The sequence below is a fragment of the Lipophrys pholis genome, assembly GCF_963383615.2.
Source record: "Lipophrys pholis genome assembly, chromosome: 10".
Taxonomy (NCBI): Eukaryota; Metazoa; Chordata; class Actinopteri; order Blenniiformes; family Blenniidae; genus Lipophrys; species Lipophrys pholis.
Genome location: NC_137640.1, coordinates 17,987,653 through 18,006,927, shown reverse-complemented (window position 1 = coordinate 18,006,927; position 19,275 = coordinate 17,987,653). Strand labels below are relative to the sequence as shown.

The window sequence follows — 19,275 nt, the reverse complement described above, 5'->3', positions numbered from 1 at the left end:
GATATCAAAAAAACTAACCACACAATAAAACAATATTCATGTTCTGCCTTCAGTAACTTTTCTTCAGCACCAGAGATGGAAGCGCACATTCCTCCATGTATTAGACACTCTGCATTTGTTTAGTTGATTACACGGTAGTGTCTGTTTTAAAATTGCACATTAGTATCATTGTCCAAAACATAATGAAATATTTGTCCAATGTTACATGCACATTTCAAAATTGCTCTTTTTGCATCAAATACAAAGAAATGGTGCACAATCTCTGGTTGAACCTCACAAAACCAGGAAGCGAAGAGAAATAACGTTTCTGAAAACGGTGCACTCCCGTTTCTGAACTTGCCTCCTCCCATAGTTGTGTTTATTCTACAAAGTCACATCGAACAAACACACATGCAAAAGCACACAGACGCCCACGGCGAGCCAGAGCAAGGTCGATGCCGAGAGGAAGCAGATAGAGAAAAGCTTTTGGAAGGCCTGATAACAGGATTAGACAAATTACATTTCAACTGCGACCGTGATTCCTAGTTGGATGTGTGACTCTCTGCTTACAAATGCACTGTTGAAGCTGAAGATTCCGAATGTTGAAATAGTAGCTCTCTAGAATTTATGCTGGAATTTCCCATGCTTTATTGCCCGGATGGAGGGAATTTCGTCCTAAGTTGCTGTTGCTGCTCAGCCACCTGAAGCTTTCCAAACTACATACTTTTTATTTGAGGTTTAGCACCTGTGAAAGTATATGTAAGTGTAGATGAATGTCTCACCTTTAGGCTCAGGCACCTATCACTTGGGGTAAATGAATGGCTCAAGGCCAAGAAACTCTGCTCGGATAAACTGCAGCAGAGATGAATGGGTCAACATGAGAAAGGCAGTATTGTTAGACTGCCGCTTATCTCACATGATGATGAAAATACAGATTTCACCAATGAGGAAGCAGACAAGTGTCTGATGATAACATTTTCAGTTCGTCAGACAACTTTGCGCCGATCAAACGCATGTCCTTTATGTGACAAGTATGAATGGTGTTTGTCGAGCGTTTGGAGGACCAGAGAATGACACTTAGTGACTCGCTGTCCAGGCAATTTAAGATCTGCCAAAAAATCAATCTTGTAAAAATCCTCCTGGGCAGTCAAGGTCCTTCATGTGCTTGTGAGGACTGATGGCTGAGAATCCAGAGGGAACACTTCATCAGAGAGCCAGCAAGCTTGTGAGATACTCTCATTACTTTGATTTGCCAAAAACACCATCTGGGAATGCAGGAATTCTTTCCACATGAAGGATTTTTACCCCACAAATGAAATTTCTCACAGGACAAAAGGAAGCAAGAACAGGAGAGACCACAATGTCGTGCCAGCAGGATAATAAAAGAGGCTGATTAAAACACCATAAAATTAGAGATCAGTAATTACAGGTGTAAAGCTTTTATATATCAACATGCTGTGCTTCTGACTACTGCAAAGTACAAGGCAAATTGTACAGAAAAAAACTAAGTAGCATGGCAACTTAAAATGCTTTACAGCTACAATTGAAGTATTTGACAAATTAAAAAGGACATATATACATACACAGTATACACATATACACGCTCATGTCCTGATAGAAAAGTGGTTTGATCCAGACGACCTTAAGATCTGCATGGTTCTTAACTTACCAGACCATGAGAAGTGTATTTTGTACCTCAACCAAAGACTGCACACCATTTAATTGCGTCTATCACTAAAATAATGTACAGGCTGCGTTCCATTACTACGTTTACTGACATTTGGCAACGATTTATTGATGTTGATGTAGATGATCTGTCTAGAAATCCTGATAGAAAGAGATTAATTTAAAATATTTTTAATTATTGATTTTTAGAGTTGAACACTATTTACTGTGAATAACAGTACATGTAACATATATGACAGTTTCACCACCATATATGAAGACCAAGTCACCTCAGGCAGGATGAGTTTCTAAATAAAATCCTTTGGGGAAAAAAGGTTTTTTTTGGCTCAGTTCAAAACCGTTTTACTCCTAGTGTTATTCAATAGTCAATACAAGTAAATTGTCTGAAGTATGTATACTAAGATAACTTGTTTCTTGTCACACGGCGAGCAAAGACTGCTAATTGCAAAGAAAATGATCTTGAAAAGTGACTAATAAAGAAATGAAGAAATACAACAATGACAATCTAAAGCTCACGATTAAAATGTATGCATTTACTCAGCTGCCATCTGTACCTGTCAATTCCTCTTTCATTTGTATGCAACTGAAGCAGTAAAATGGTGAAATACCAATTCCAAGTCTGACAACAGTATGACAGCAGATTTTCTGAATTACAAATGCTGTGTTTATTGGATTAGTTTCTAACTGGATTGCATCAAAATGTCAGGTGCCATGTAATGTGCCATTCACGGTGATGTATGATTTCAGAATTACCACAGTGGCATTTCTATACCAACAGGCTAAATTAACTGAGATGCCATAGTGGGAATTTCAGATGTGATGATGGAATGGACAAATTAATTTTATGCCTCAAGCTTAAATGTCGCATTCAGATACTTCAGGAAATATAATGGCTTTTTCAAAACCCATCTACTCTTCAGAGAGTGTGCAGAGTGTGGTCCAGCTACAATTTGCATCAAGGTGACACACCAGAGCCAATGTCATCTTTATTTATAAACATTGGAGCGATAATATTCATTTTCCTTGTCATTGTGTAAAGAAAAAAATTATATTCCATTCGGTTAAAATTAGCATGCAGAAATTCTTACTGGGCCCAAAAAGCTGGTGTGTTCATTGTAGTTCTGATGGTTGTCATGTGTGAAGAGAGCTCAGAATACATGTTGAGACAAGCTGGAAAGTTCTCCTCAATCTGTGGATCCTCACAGACCTGAGCCAATAGCTTGCTCCCTGCAGTGTGCCTCAGCAGTGCTGTAAACCGCAGCAAATACCTGCACTGTGCTTCCTTCAACATGTAATGTGGTGTATTATGGCTTTTAATCAGATTAAATATTTGGGATGAATTCAGGCGTCATCTTGTCTGGGGCTTTAATCAAGTTGTTTAATCATTGCTTGATTTCTAACAGTCATTTTTTTTTTTTAAACTAGCCAATTTATTAAATTCAGAAATTTTGACAGAACAATATATTTAGATATTGTCAGTATAGACAAGATCTGAAATAGCAATTTAACATCTATAACTTTGGCCAAGCGAATATGTACAGCAACAAGAGAATCAGACCCGGAACACATCCCTGGGATACCCCACAGAGAAAGTTTGCTGTAGCAGAAAATGCTCAACAAAAACTAAAATAACTCTCAGTTGGACAGGATATAAACTATTTTAAAACAAGGGCAGTAATTCCAAACAAATAACTTTACCTGTTAATCATACTGTTATCGCGAGTATCAAAGGTAGCGAAGATATCCATTAGAACCAGATTATAATTCAATTCAATTTTATTTAGTACATAGCGTCAAATACAGCCCAGTCATCTCAAGTCACTTTTACAGAGAAAATCCTAACAATTCCACATGAACAGGCAAAGGTGGAAAAACTTCCTTCTCACTGGAAAAAAACATTTGCAGAACTCGGTTGAAGGAACCACAATCTGCCGCGAGCAACATGTCAGTTGAAATTTTAAGTAAAACAGTTTCTGTGAAGCGCAATTTGTGAAAACCAGGCTGAAAAGTATCATATTGATTTAGTAGAAATAGTTTTCTTTACAAGAAGCTGAGAATTGAGCGATTGTTTTGGGAAATACAGTATCAATCATTTCCACTTTCCAGGCCCAATAGAGCCAAAGACGCTCAGGAGGACGTCAAGAGATTTAATGTCAATTTCACACAACCAACTAAAGACAGTGATGTCCTGTAGGTTAACAGGGGAAACATTACAGACATGATGTGGAGGAAAAGATGAAGAAATAAATGAGAAATACTAACCAGATGGCAGCAGTTATTTACAAAACAGTGCAAAAGTTAATTGCACTCAGACTTTGTGCACACTGATGCATTAGGAATATCAGGAGAGACCATGCTCGGGATTGTGTCAAACGTTCGTTTTTGGAGTTTTAGGATTTGCAAAGTATTGTGTTCTTGCACTTTTTTTATTTTTTTTAAACATACCATTTAGTAAAATAAGTGAATCTTTAGGACAGAGATGGCAGTGTTCTGCAGATTTCCCCTGATTAGAAATTCAATTTGATAATTTTGTGAAACGTCTAACTCTGTTGAAATTTTTTTTAAGGGTTGAGGAACCTACATTTTAATTGGTATCAAGGATAAGGTTATCCTTATACTTGAATATATATCACACTAAAATGTGCATTATAAAATGTAAATGGTTAGACATTCTGATCTTTCGGACCTTTGCATCAAGGAATTTTGTCAAACTGGACCTCTGAACATTTCAGTTGAATACCCCCGATGCAAACAGTAGATCTAACCTGTGTTATTTTACATCCCTATGTCTGTGTAAGAGATGAGGTGGCAACCGCAGTAACTCAATTTCCATTTCCTCCTTGCGCTACAAGTCACCGTGCTGGCATTAATTATGAAAAATAGTTTTGTGTGCTGAGCCTGCGATTGAGCACACTGGAGGGAGTTATGATGACTGATGTTAAGAGGAATCCGTCAGCTGCCATCCCGTTTGGTGTCCACGAATAATTGAGGGCCAGTGTTCTTTCTGGCAGAAACATGCTTTACGAGCTCAGTGCCAGTGTGGCGGTTCAGGTTGCAGCCTGTGGGAACATCAGCCTATTGTTTTCTTCACTGCAGTGGAGAGTGTGAAAGCACACTGCACTGTTAATAAGGAAATCAAATTTGCTATAACACCGGCACATACAAGCACGCACAGACCTACAGCAGCAAGAATGTGTGGTGCACATTTGGCTTGTTTTGAACTGTTTAATTATCTTCTATAGCATTTTGTGTTTAATTTTCCTTTGAAATAAAATGTTGAAAACGAATTATTTTTACACGGTAGTGCAGTTTCTTTTATCTATCCATTCCCGGCTTCTTCTGACTTAAGGTAATGTAGGACCTGATTCAAGCTCTAACACGCTGGACAGCTCATGATTCATCATCAGTTACAACAAAGAAATTTTGCGTTATTTCTTGAAGACATGCATTCATTGGTCAATTTAAGACTTTAATTTGGCCGTAGGCTAATTGAGAAGAACGATAAGAGGAATGGAAAGACGACTGCTGTAACATGCATGACTGAATAAAACATTTATAATCTCTTCAAGTGACTGACCCACTGTTTGTTTTTTTATTTTCATTGTTTCAAAATGTGGGTTTGAAAAATGAATGGGCTTACCTGATTAGTAGCTGGTTCTCATCTCTGCTTGAATCTCAGCATAAATTCAACAGAGCCCTGATACAAAGTCAATGGCATTGAATGAGTGTTTCATTTATGGGTTGCTGTGGATGTGTTGCGCTCTTTAGCCGTCATCCCTGTTACTTTAGCTCTGTTAGTGAGTGGGTGAGGAGGAGTTGTGTATCACTTAGCGATGGGGGAGTTGTCCAGACTTGTCATGAAGTACTGACACACAATCACGCAACATTTGTGACAAATTACTCATAATGACAACAGATCCCAAACAGATGAAGTTGTTAGTGGCAGGCAAAACTCTACATCCTGAGTGTACAACTATTTCTCTCGATAAGATGTCTGAGACCATGCTGCTGCTCCTCCTTTCCTCCTTCCTTGTTTTCATTAGATCTTGCCTCAATCTCCTGATACGGGAGCATGTCCTCCCTCCAACCCAATCACTGGTTTGACATGTTTTTATCTGTAGGAATAGATTTCACTTCACCTGGTCAAGCCTGGGCCTGCAGACTAAAACCCTTCAGCCAACTGCGGCCCCTCATCAATAAATCACTATTACTGCTGCTGTCCTGAAACGCTGCATGTGAGCTTGTGTTTATATTTGAGTATGGATATGCATGATGCTCCAGGATTTGGATTTGGGCAGTTTCATGAGCAAAGTAAATGTTGAGATCTAGAATTTTGGGGCTATTATTGTCAGTTTTGTTGTCCTCACTTGTGCCTACTGTAATTTTAAAACCTAAACAATGGTACTTGAGGATTCTAATGCAGACTAACTATTGTGATCATGAAATATAAAAAAGAAGAAGCGACTGGTACTGGCTGGTTTTGTCTCACAGCAGCTCCGCACAATTTTCACACTTTCTCTTATGCATGAGTATGAGTTCACAGATAAATAAAATTATTTCAAAGCTGTCATAGAAGTGATATCAGATTTGAATCAACAGTTTTAAATGCTGCTTTTATTTCTTAAGCTAGAGTAGAAAAAGATAGAATATAATTCATTGTTTTTGTCTCAGCAGTTACAAAAACAAATGTTTAACATATATATATAGCTTTACATAGCTTTTTGGCTTTTAAATTGTTTATTTTGTACCTATCCCGATTAGCTTTGCCAGTTCTTGTGACTCCTCAATGGCTGCTGAATTAAGCTGCCACAGAGAAATTTCTTTTCTTTTAACTCCACCTTGTGGACAAATACGTTTAAGGTCACTTTAACTGAACTACCCCATTCATCTTAAAGGCAATTCTAATTTACAGTGGGTAAAGTACAGTTTGGAATGCACGAGCCCATCACAGGGCAAACAAAGTTACACACATTCTTTCATTCACAGCTGCAGATAGTTTATAGATATCGAATCGGCTGATATACATGTCCATTAAGAGTACAGGAAAACTCATGTGGTCCCCAAACCCCATAATAAAACTTACCACAAAACTGACACCAGTATCTTTTCTGCCTTTCTTTCCCTTTTTCCTGTTCTTTCCTTCCCCGGAGATGTTGGCTGTTTAACGGTGTAGCGTCTCTCACTTTGGAACTGTGGATTCTGTGTTACTCATACAACCTTCAGACACTCTTCTGATGTAAGTCTGCCTGCCTGTCTGTCTGCCTGCTTGTCTGTAGGTCTGTCCGTCTGTCATATAAATGTTATGTTTTTCTCCTCAGGTGTTAAGCAACTTTGCTGAACGTGAGTACAACTGCAACAATAATTCCAACCATGTTTATTGTGTTTAATCCAAAACATGCTTTATCACTTAAAGATAAATAACGTAAATAATGATTAAATATGAATATTGTGGCTATTTAATGCATAGCGTTTCTTCATATTCAGACACACGAGCAAAAATACTGCAAAACTGAGATGATCAAACTTTAAATATAACAAAACTCATCACCATTGGAGTGCAGGTAGGTTATGGATCTTCTCTGTAGAAAAAAAGAGTGCACATTTTTGCAGATTGATGCAGCACAAACCTGTGCCGTTTGCTCCTACATACACTTATTGATAAAGTATTTCTGCTCGATTCTATTCTATTCTATTCAGTAATATATATACTATGGATCTGTGGAGTTGGTCCTGCTGCTGCTGATATCTCCTCTCTTTCTGTGTCAGAGTTTGATGGAGAGCTGGTCGGATGACAGCTGGAACTGTTGTCATAACCGGAGGAATACTGGCCACAGTGATACTTCTGTGTATCATAGCCGTGCTCTGTTACTGTAGACTCCAGGTGGGTTCTTAATGTAAATGTAGAATACAAAATATTGGATGTGTACATGCCATGTTGCAAAATGTTTTTAGTCAAAAGATGTTAATTTGTATTACAGTATAATTATAAGTGACCAACACAGAGAGGGGACATCATACATACATTTCCAACAATGCATGGGAATTTTTTTTATATAGAGACTGGATAATATATAACATCTCAGAAACATCCTTATTTTGTATACCATAATGCTCTTTTCCCCTAGTGTACAAAAGGTACTTAGGCAGTTTAACTTAGTAACCCCCCCCCCCCCCCCCCCCCCCCATTTAACTTCAAACTCCCATTGGTGGACTGTGAGAGAAGATCCTACCAAGATAAAGATAATATCTTGTAATGCATATGGTGATATCTTGTAATAGTAAAGGACCCAGCCCAACCCAAATGTACCACACACTGTAAGGCAAAGCATATTTTAGAGAGGCACAGCACTTTTAAAAATAATGTCATTAGATTGAAAGGAGAAAAAAAAAGTCAATGACAACTAACCCTCAAAGCAGATGCCAGAAGCTGAACACAGCAGGTGATTGATACCAGGGATATACAATGTGAATTAACTCCTTGTCTTCTTCTATCTAGCTGACATTTGTGTTGATTTCTGTTTGAGTATTGATAACCTATTCCCTTTCCCTCCGTAGTACTACTGCTGTAAGAAGAATGGGTCTGACAGCGGCTCTATCTCTCAGCAACACTTTGCCTGCAATGCCTGCAGTGTGTCTGGCTTGGACGGATCGATCATCACCCCATTGTCCCTGTCTCCGCCAGAGCCGCCCAAATCCTCCAACCCCGGCAAAACCACCAGGGGGCAACGCAGCTATTGCCCGAGCTGCTCACCCTACGACTCACCTTTCTACATCCGAACCACTGATGAGATGCGCAATGGTGGCGAGCGCATCACGTACATGCCAACACACTATGACAACCAGGCGCTGGCGATGCCGCTGCCCGCAGTGCGAGGGTCCCTGCTGAGGGACGCTCATCGAAGCCGACCCCCTGAGTTCTACACCAACACTCAAGCCATCAGCACTGAGGTGTGACCCCCTGAGGCACTCCTTCACTCTTCACTCTCCACTCTCACTCACTCACTCACTCACTCACTCACTCACTCACTCACTCACTCACTCACTCACTCACTCACTCACTCACTCACTCACTCACACACACACACACACACACACACACACACACACACACACACACACACACACACACACACACACACACACACACACACACACACACACCAGCACTACAAATAACACTAACACAGAACAATGACTTTCAAATTGCAGCTGCATTTAAAGATCTGCTTGTTAAAAGGCTCACTGATGATGGACGGTACATTTTCATATTTATTTCGGGTTCAGATATTATAGAATTAGCCGAGAACCGCTGCTGGGTATTATAGTGTCAAGAGGGTATTCCTTTCAGCCTCACGTTTCCTCACGTTATCCCCTTAACAGTGTATTTTGTTTTTTTACACTCAAAGGTAGTAATATTTCTGAGCTAGATGGTAGATAAACTAGGAAAATATCCCTTTAAGATAATAAGGGTATCTTTGTTGACTGTTACCGCTACTGATTGAGGGCTATCTTGAAGTTAATCTCCTTTTTTTCATGCAACATACTATATCTTCCCAGTGACTACCAAAAAGTAAGATGATGAAATATGTAGCAAGATAAAAGCAATTTTGTTGTGATAAGAGGAACAGAGACACAAATGCATTTGGAAAAAAAAAAAAAAACTACAAAGGAAAAGTTGACTTCTTCTCTTTGTGACTCTGTGGACTGTGCAGTAAATGTGGAGGAGGGTGGACAACTATGCAAGCTGTCGAGCAAAATACTGCAGCTCTTCATCATCGAACATCTCCTCTGAGAGGTTTTTCATCTCATCGGTCACACTGGGAGGAATATCGTGAGCACTGTGCCCGCCTTGTGGGATGTTACGATGCTGCACATGTAGATAGACTGACAAGCATTTAAAACTGAATTATGAGTTACGCTGTTTTCTCTACTGATGTATAAACTTGTGAACAATCAAGGATCTCTGGGCCCTTGAGGGTGAAAGGGAATGAGCGTGAAATTGGTAAATGAGTTTCTCTTTACTGACAGAGATGCAAAAAGTTTGAAATGTAAATAATAACCAGAAAGCAATGATTATATTTCTGGATCCCACTGTAATCTTAGCAGAAAGAGAGAGACGCACGCTGGGATTTATACATGATGTGTTTCGAGTGAAGGAGTGTGATTTACTGGTTTGTGCTATTCTGTCAACGCACTCCTTCTATACTCCCGTACTACTCTCATGTTAAATCTTTAAAGTGCAAATAACCATGAGATCTCATGATATTTCTAATGATTTATTTCCCCCATATTGTGAGAAGGTCTGTGCACATTAATGTGATTGGAAACTGTTTCACAATCCTCAATATGTACATTACACTTGCTCAGTATTGCTTGTCCTACAACAGCCCATTTCCTGGGCTATTTCTTTCTTTGCATTCCCGCGTAATGCAATGATGATGTAGAATTCTGCAAGATTTTTGGATGAGCCTTTTGTTTTTGTCATTCAACAATTCACAAAAAGATCGCTTTCCAAACCTATTTTCAGCAATGTGGTTGTTTGATCAGCAACTATCAAATGTGTTTATTCCTGACTGGTTTCAACTATAAATCCTCAATTAAATTGTAACTACGGTTGCCATGTGGTGAACATCCTGAAACTTCTCAAGAGCTCTATGATACCTGGTGTTCTCAGGTACAACTAACAACGTTAAAAGACTGGCAGAACGAGAATTCATCACATCAACTTCAACAGGTTTTGAAGAATCTGAAGAGGTCGAATTAAAATGTATGGGCTGGACTCAATGAATTAAAACCAGCTTTTCTTCTTGTTGCTGTCCACTACCACAGATGTATTGGTATCATTCATTCAGGCATTATATTAACTCTGTTTTCCTACTTATTCAACTACTTATCTTAAAAAAAACCATTTAGAAAACAAAAGATTTTTAGAAATGTTGGTAAATCTGAGGTCATACACGATAGATACAGAAACAGTAAAATATTTGATGGTGTTAACTTTTGACAATTAAAGATTTGTAACTGCTTGAATTTGTTTTTTGAGTTGTTATTCACAAACTAATGTGTCTGTGCCTTATGAGACAATACAGTGATTTCAATGTGTTTCCTGACCTACGGACTTACTCTAAACTCAGATGTAACCGCTTCTTGCCAAAACCCAACCTTAGTCGGACTGTAAAACATATAAAACATGATTTGACTATAGTGGGACATACATTTTTCTCCCACATGTGTTCCTTTAGGTTGATGTTCAATCAATCAGGTTTAGATTTTCACGCACGCACACAATTAATTTACCCATTTATGAACTCCTGTGATTCAATAACTCTGAACGAGTTAAGGACGTCTATGGTTTTAATGGTGAGCTGTGAGGGCCGCATGAAATTTGTCCTCCAGCTAATATCTGCCATGAGATAATCAACCCCAGCTAAATGGTGAAGATAATTTTCAGAACAATGTCTTTTTTTAATCAGAGTTTTTCCTCCTGAGGACATCCTTCTTGGGCACACCAACAGCTCTGTTTTAGAAATTTTGACTCATTTTTTTTTTTCTATCCGTTCACCAAGGTAAGTGAGTCAACTGAGCAATTGCAAGTTCAACTTGGGTAACCGACAACAAAATTCCTATTTGTATAGTTGTAACAGATGCATTACCACTCTGCAAAAGATAAGACTTGCTAAAACAAAGTGACAGGTATAGAAATAGCATTTCCCAGATGCCTTCTGTATAAATGATGAGCAATGTTTTCAGTGTTTTCATATTTTTTTGGGTCTGATTCAGGACAAAAAGAGTAATAGGGTAAATGAATGAAGGAAGCCGCTCCCTCTATAAACTCCCAATGTGCTGTGGTTTTTGGTCAGACACTAGACTGAAGTTTCCACAAGACTTCTAATTGTGTAGAACGCACTGATAATGTGGTGTTCTTTCCAAGTTTTCTCAAAGAGAGACAGATGTTTTTTTAAGGGTTACCATGACTGACTGACTGCTTTTATGCTCGTAGTTTGTAAATGTTTACCAATTATCAGATCACTTATAGGAACGATGAAGGTTCAACGTACATCCATTGCTGCTGCTGCTGCAAAAAGCTTCTCATGTATATAATAATTTGGACTCTGTTCTATGCAAGATATAACTTTTACATTGTGCTGTTTTTTTAAATTGCTTTAATCACTGTATTATAACTGCTTGTATTTCCTCAGGATCCTCCCACAATCTAAAAGCATGCCGTTGAGGTTAACTGGGCCTTCTAAATTGCTTGTAGTTGTGAATATGAGTGTGTGGTAGTCTGTCTCTCTGTTTGCCCTGTGATAGACTAGTGATCCACTTAAGATGTGCTATGCCTTCATCCATTGTTAGCTCCAGTGTCCAATAACCCTGGCTTGGATAAAGCGACTCAGATGTACAGCTGGATAAATATCTCAATAAGCAGGGTCGCACATTGGATTAGTGGTGAGCGCGATCGCCTGTGTATTCATGGCTTTCCTTGGTACTTATGTTTTTGTCCAAAAGTATTGCATTTGAAGTTTATTGGTGGCTCTAAATTGTAAATGTAGGTGCAAAGATGAGTAGGTGTGATTGTCTGTCTCTCTCTTTGCCAGTGGTGGACTGACTCCAGCTCTGTGACCATACACAGTATCAGAGGTGGATGGTTGAATAAGTTGGTATCTACAATTAGTGAATAAATTATCTGTTTAACATGTGTATGATTTCTTCCAAAAATAAAAGCAAAATCATGGTGGTCTAGTATGTACCCTGTCTTGACCTCATACCACACCTCCCCGACACAAAGCTCCATATGATTAAGTAGTATGGATGTATACAAGGAAAAAAAAAAGTTCTAAACACATGATGGACGTAAATGTTTTAGTTGTAATCAGATAATGAAATAATACCGCCTGACGTGTTGTCTCGTGGTACAATACTACAACTACCCGGCCACTGGAGTACTGCGCGTGCGCAACACAACACTGAGGTCCCAACCAGGAAGGCGTGAGATTCAACTCCCGAGTGATTCATCTTGTTCACCGCACACGATCTTCGCTGCAACTCTTGTGACACGGAGCAGGTAGAAAACTACATTCCTCTCCAGACAAGTAAGTTGACAGCTCTGCTCTGAACCCCTGCGCTCACTAAACACTCACGGCTAGATACAGCGAGGACTGACATTCTGTTTTTCTTCTGGTTTGTTGTTTTTTTTTTCTCCTCCTTCTTCTTCTTCTTCTTCTTCTTCTCCCCCCTCTGCTGAAGCCGGGGTGGGGTGTCGCTGCTGAGTGAGCCCTGAATAGTGCTCCAACTGTTGTGGAGTTCGAGCTGGTTAGCGTTAGCAGAACTTAGCTTCAGCTGTACCGTGTGACACAGAGGCACTTCCTGCATTCACCTGGGGGAGACGCCTGCCGTCCTCCTATCCGCTGGGCTGCTGGTGTCAAACGTGTGGCGTTATTACCGCGGCTACAACCAAACGGCAGGATGTGCGCGCACACACGTTAGCTCTCTGCTAGCGTCAGTGTTTTGCTTTGCCTGCTATCTGCTGTGTGACTGTGCTCGGCGCTAAGGGAGCTGAGGCATATGTCAGCCTGACGTGACGGCAGGTTATGTGCTCGGCAGCAACGAGGAGACGTTTCTGACAGAAACCGGCCTCACAATGTCATCGAGCCTGATCACGGTCCCTTATAAACTTGTTTAAAGTGACAAGCGAGCCTCCTGCTGATAGTGATAAGAGAGTCTCCATCCAGGCCTTAAGACATGTGACAGCATCATCAACAATGTTCTGCTGAGGTTAACAACATAATGATAATAATAATAATAATAACATGGTTTTCTTTGTCATCCCTTATAGCCTAAATACCCAGCTGTTTCCCGATCACAGATGCATGTAATGACTGTTGTATGTTATTATATTTATATCATTTGGAGATGACATAGGAGACATGCAGTTACACTAAATACAGATAACCAGTGTCAAACCACAATGTATATATTTATATTTTAGATTATTCCAAGAAGCCACCCTTTGCTTTGTTGACAGTGCTGCAAACCCTTGGCCTTCTCTCAATGAGCTTCATGAGGTCGCCACCTGAAATGGTTTTCACTTCACAGCTGTGCCTTGTCGGGGTTCCTATTGTGGAAATTATTGCCTTCTTAATGGGGTTGGGACCATCAGTTGTGTTGTGCAGAAGTCAGGTTGGTACGCAGCTGACAGAACTCTTTGTGCTTATGTGCTTTGGTCTGATGAGTCCAACAATTTGAGATCTGTGGTTACACCCGTTGTGTTTTGTGGGGTGCCTAAAAGGTGAATGGATTGTTTCTACATGCTGGTTCCCAGCTGAAGCATGGAGGATGAGGTGTGATGGTTTGGGGGCGCGTTGCTGGTGACACTGTGGGGGATTTTGTCCAAATTAAATGCACACTAAACCAGCATGGCTACCACAGTATCCTGCAGCGACATGCCATCCCATCCAGTTTGCGTTTAGTTGGACCAACATTTATTTTTCAAAAGGACAATGAGCCCAAACACACCTCCAGGCTGTGTGAGGGCTAATTGACCAAGACCACAGTCACTTGACCTAAACCCAATCCAGATGGTTTTGGATGAGATGGACTGCAGAGTGAAAGCAAAAGGGCCAACAAGTGCTCAGAATCTCAAAGTAGGAATCAAAGTAAAGGGTGACATTGAGGAATCTAAAATATAATACATGTTCTGAGTTATGTCACACTTTTATAATTCCATATGTGTTCATTCATAGTTTGGATGCCTACAATCTGCAATGTAAATAGTCCTGAAAGAAACATTGAATGAGAAGGTGTGTCCAAACTTTTGGTGTGATAATGTAGGTAGAATAATTGATTGATTGTGTGCCTTTCTTTTTTCTTTTCGAGATAGTGGAAATACTCGATAATGTAAAATTACACATCATCACAATTCACATCAACATTTACCATAAAATCATAGATTATTTATATCACACACCTCTACTTTGTTGTATGGCTTGACATCAATAATACAGGGAACATGTAGACACGGTGCCTTGCTGTACCTGGCAAGCTGGCAGCAGTTTGTGTCAACAGTGTTACACAACGCTGGTCTGATGTAGGCCAGGCTTAAACAGTGGCACAAAACAGAGTTTCATTTGTCATGTGCCTTAACAGAGAGTTGCTTCTTTGTTCAAGTAATGTTAATATAGCAGGCAATATCACAATGGCAGCTAGAGAACTAACCAGTATGTCAGGAATAAATGGTCCGTCCTTAACACTGATTCTTCAGATTTACTAAAGTACAGCTTGTTCATGGCATTGTATGCTGCACTGTATGTGTTGTACGTGTTGCTGCAGCATTTCACTTCAGGCTAAAACATCGTACTTCCTCCTCAGTAGTCGGCATACACTTCTAACACAATAGGTAGTAATTTGTATTCAAGTTTAAAAGTATGCTGAAAGGTGGTTGTGGTTTTAGACTTAACGGGAAGTGAGGTAATTCAGTGACAGGTTTAGATGGTTATGAATAGACATGAAACCGCTGTTAGTCAGTGAAATTCAGATGTTTGGACTAAATGTTAAACCAGTGCAGTAACTATGAAGGGTTTGACTGTTGGGCCCAAGATATAGACATGAGCCTTTGTATTGATAGTGTTCAAGGTTAGGTTGATTATATTATTATCTGATCACACTCAACAATACAGATGTTTTTGAAACAGCAAAAACTGTTGTGACTCGACTGATTACTTTACTGCACTTCAACTTGTCACAGTCTTCAGGAAGTGTATAATACATCTATTACTAATTTGGAATTTCATACAGTAATGGAGTAAACTGCTCATCTTTTTGTATGTTAGTGAGAGTTGATGAATAAATCTACTTTGAGCATGTTCTATATGATAAAATGATTAGCGTTTTTAACAGAGATCTGACTAGTACTTGAATCTGCTGACCAGAAGCCATTGCTTTAAGCCCCCAACACACTGTGCGATTTCCGGCCATTGCAGATGAAAGATTGCAATTGTAGGAGCGCCGTGGTGAAGTCTTTAGTTGTGAGTCTAATCTGTGGTACGTAGCACTGTGAGCCCAGGTCAAAGATGGCTGACCTGGTCATAAGCCTGCGGTCAGTATCAGACAGTGTCAGATACTTCGGGTGATCATAGCTGCTGCTGCATACATTGTGGCGGGCCGTGACTTATAAACTTGTTCAAATTTAAATCTTGATTCACACTCACCGGCCACTTTATAAAGCACATTTTCCTGTTACCAGGTTGGACCCAATCTTACCTTCAGAACTGCCTTAATTCTAGGTGGCGTAGACTGAACAAAGTGCTATAAATAGTCCTCAGAGGTTTTTGTTCATAATAACATGATACCATCACACAGTTGCTGCAGATTTGTCGGCCTCACATCCATGATGCAAATGCCCTGTGGCACCAAAGTTGCACTCTTGTAGAGGTACTTAAGCCTGGTCCTAGCCTTGCATGTTTTAGATGTATCCCTGCTGCCACACACCTGATTGCAATACGAAGCTTGTTGAAGGTATCTGTCTTAAGATGGATACATATTAGTCATAAAAGTACAGATATACTCGACAACATTACTCAGGAAGGCTGTGGCATTTATCCATCTTATATGCCGCTTATCGTGTTTAGGATCGCGGGGCGTTGGAGACGATCCCAGCTCACTATGGGCGAGAGCGGGATACGTCCCTGACAGGCCGCCAGTCTATCACAGGGCGCACACACGTAGACAGACAATCACACACACTCACATTCACACCAATCAAACTCCTCTTTGGGAGGAAACCAACCGGTGTACCCGGATGTACGCACACACGGGGAGAACATGCATTCTGATACATATTTATTTTCTGTTGAGAATGTTAATATTACCGCCTAATCCTTGAAGTAATTTCTACAATCATTTAAATTAACATAATGAAGCAGACGACCTGAAATCAGCATGTTTATTCAAGTGAAATGACAGTACCACAGTCAGAGTACTTAAAGAACAGAAAAAAACAACAACCACAATAAATACCACATATAAAACTTGTACTGTCTTAAAGACAATTACTGAAATCACACAACACGTAACTTGAACAATCTTCTTATACTATATCATCTGTAAACAAGTTTCCCTGTGCTTTGTTGTGACAAAATGGCTTTCAGCTCATTATCACTCTAAATTGAAAACAGGACATGCAATAGTGTTTTTCTGCTGTTTTCATTTACCATTGGTCGGCCAGCACAGCGAGACCATTAACATCACTGCAGGAGGAAATGTCAAATTGAAATACAGACTGCAATTTGGTCCTTAAATTAGCTTCTATTGTTCAGATGCTTTAGAGTGGTGATTTAAAACAGTTTTAACATGGCAGCTTCAACTTACAATATAACTCGTGCCCAAAGAGCCACAGATTGTGGGATGAAAAGCAGCACAGCTGTGTTAAAATTCCTGAGGAGACACTGTGTCATCAGCAAGTTGGTTATCTCAGCTCTGCACTTCACAGGAAGGTCAGCAGAGTCATAAAGCAGACATTACTTCAAGTCAAATGTGTGAATTATTGCACCAACCAGATAGGCTGCAAGACTGAGCATCACATGCTCATCACTGGCTTCAGAAAAGGTTTGACCAGTTTGTCATTTTTTCAGTTACAATGTCACAAGGTTTATAGAAATCCTGAACAGTCTCATATTAATTTCAAATTCACTTTCATTTGACTACTTATGGGATCTGCGACCCTACCATCAAAAAAGATGTATTTACCCCTCTTTACATAGCACGTTGATGAAAATTATAATGATAAAAATTGATAGATGCAGTGCCACGTAGAGGTTGGCATTGTCATACATGACCACAGAAGAATGACAGCATCTTTGAACCTTTCACACAAAGGTAGAAACAAAGAAAAATATTAGAAAGTGATAAGCAGCCCTCTTTGAAATTATTATGACATGGTGGCTGAGTGAGAAAAGAAAGAAAACTTTCTTAATCCTCTGGGTAAGTTACTTCCAGCCATATAAACCATCCTATTTATAGATATCCTTCACTATTGTTGCTCGGAGCTCGGTACCACCATAGTACAGTGCCCAGGGAGCATTTGGGGTCAAGGGGCTTCCTCAGGGAGCCACAAGTGGTGACATGTCAGCAGTGGGATTCAAACTTTCAAACCTTCAATCCCAAGTCGGCTTCTCTAACCTCTGCACAACAACTGACCCATAAAATGCCCCACAAATGTTAAAAGGAGGACACACCAAAAAAAAAAATGTAATTCTCCTCTCGGAATATTCTATTTTTGATTCATTCATGGTTAGCTGGTATACGTGCTATTTCAGACTGCAAAAATGCCTCTTTGAAAGATTCTCTGCTGTGAAACTAAATGAGGAATAAAATAATCAATAAAACAAGCGTTCATTCACATTTTGTGCAAGCTCCATAGAGCCACTAAAGAAATGCTAAAATGCTGCATGTTGCTCAAGAGCCACCAGTTGCAGACCTCTGTGCTTGTGGTGGGGCTGTTTGTGTGACGGCATAGCAGGGCAATTCCTCAACCAGAGGCGCGCATACACCCTTACAGATGTAATGCAGCATTTAAGTCCAGCTGCTGTGGGTGCAGTGTGTCTACCAGTCTGGGACACACTCTCCATTGAGGCGGTGGTTAGTAGCAAAACTGCCAACTGGGACTGAGCTCGAGAAATGACTGGATGGTAATGATGTTGCTGTGCCCACTCTTTAAGTGAAAAGCCAGAAGGGAAGAGAACGCCCGGCAACAGGAGTCGAAAAAGCCTCCTCAAAATATCCACCGAGTGACTCATGAATATTATTAAAAGTATTTGACGGAAAATTCAGCTGTGCTGTATGACATATAGTCATCTTAGAAATGTGTTTTTTTAATTACAGTTAAAAATTACTTTCACTTGTAGTTTCTACATTTTCTGTTTAACTGAATAATCAATTATTTTCTTTTTTTTTTAATTTCACTGCAGATGTGTTTTGGTAACCCTAATCCTTCTGAGCTCCCGTAATAAACATTAAGTTCACTAATCATTGGCAAGCTCAGTTTATCTGCTGCGTGTTTACTACACATGTGAGATCACACTCTGACGTCAGAAGATGAGCTGGGAGGTCCAAAAGAATTGAAGCCTGTGTGTGTGTGTGTGTGTGTGTGTGTGTGTGTGTGTGTGTGTGTGTGTGTGTGTGTGTGTGTGTGTGTGTGTGTGTGTGTGTGTGTGTGTGTGTGTGTGTGTGTGTGTGTGTGTGTGTGTGTGTGTGTGTGTGTGTGTGTGTGTGTGTGTGTGTGTGTGTGTGTGTGTGTGTGTGTGTGTGTGTGTGTGTGTGTGTGTGTGTGTGTCCTTCCGAGTTACCCAGCATGCTTAGCCATATCTAGCTCTGTGTTACATGTCTTGGTTTCTCTTCACTGCTGCTACTTCCACTAGTGAATCGGTGTCAATATGCGTGTTGACTTTTGTGCTCCATGCTGTATAATTGAATAATTGTGAATTGAACACATGACCCTGCAGCTTTCATTTTGCGTGCGTGTGTAATTACATTTTGCCTAGCTTGAACAAGAATGAATACTTTTGTGTGGAAGTAATCATGTCTGTGTGAGTGAATGAATGCCCCCTTCAGGGG

General features: G+C 40.0%; 2 protein-coding genes across 2 annotated transcripts in view; both read left to right on the top strand.

The window, feature by feature from the left end:
• Positions 1 to 10,692, top strand: part of LOC308115309 (protein FAM163A-like) — a 31,338-nt gene extending 20,646 nt beyond the window's left edge. The window contains exons 2-5 of the mRNA XM_080472751.1: positions 6,816 to 6,901; positions 6,984 to 7,005; positions 7,432 to 7,546; positions 8,221 to 10,692. Of these exons, the coding sequence (XP_080328877.1) occupies positions 7,454 to 7,546; positions 8,221 to 8,619 (492 nt within the window). The 5' untranslated portion in view covers positions 6,816 to 6,901; positions 6,984 to 7,005; positions 7,432 to 7,453 and the 3' untranslated portion in view covers positions 8,620 to 10,692. The remainder of the gene's footprint in view (positions 1 to 6,815; positions 6,902 to 6,983; positions 7,006 to 7,431; positions 7,547 to 8,220) is intronic.
• Positions 10,693 to 12,691: 1,999 nt separating this feature from the next.
• Positions 12,692 to 19,275, top strand: part of rabgap1l (RAB GTPase activating protein 1-like) — a 110,825-nt gene continuing 104,241 nt past the window's right edge. The window contains exon 1 of the mRNA XM_080473154.1: positions 12,692 to 12,758. The gene's annotated coding sequence lies outside the window, so the exon portion shown is untranslated. The remainder of the gene's footprint in view (positions 12,759 to 19,275) is intronic.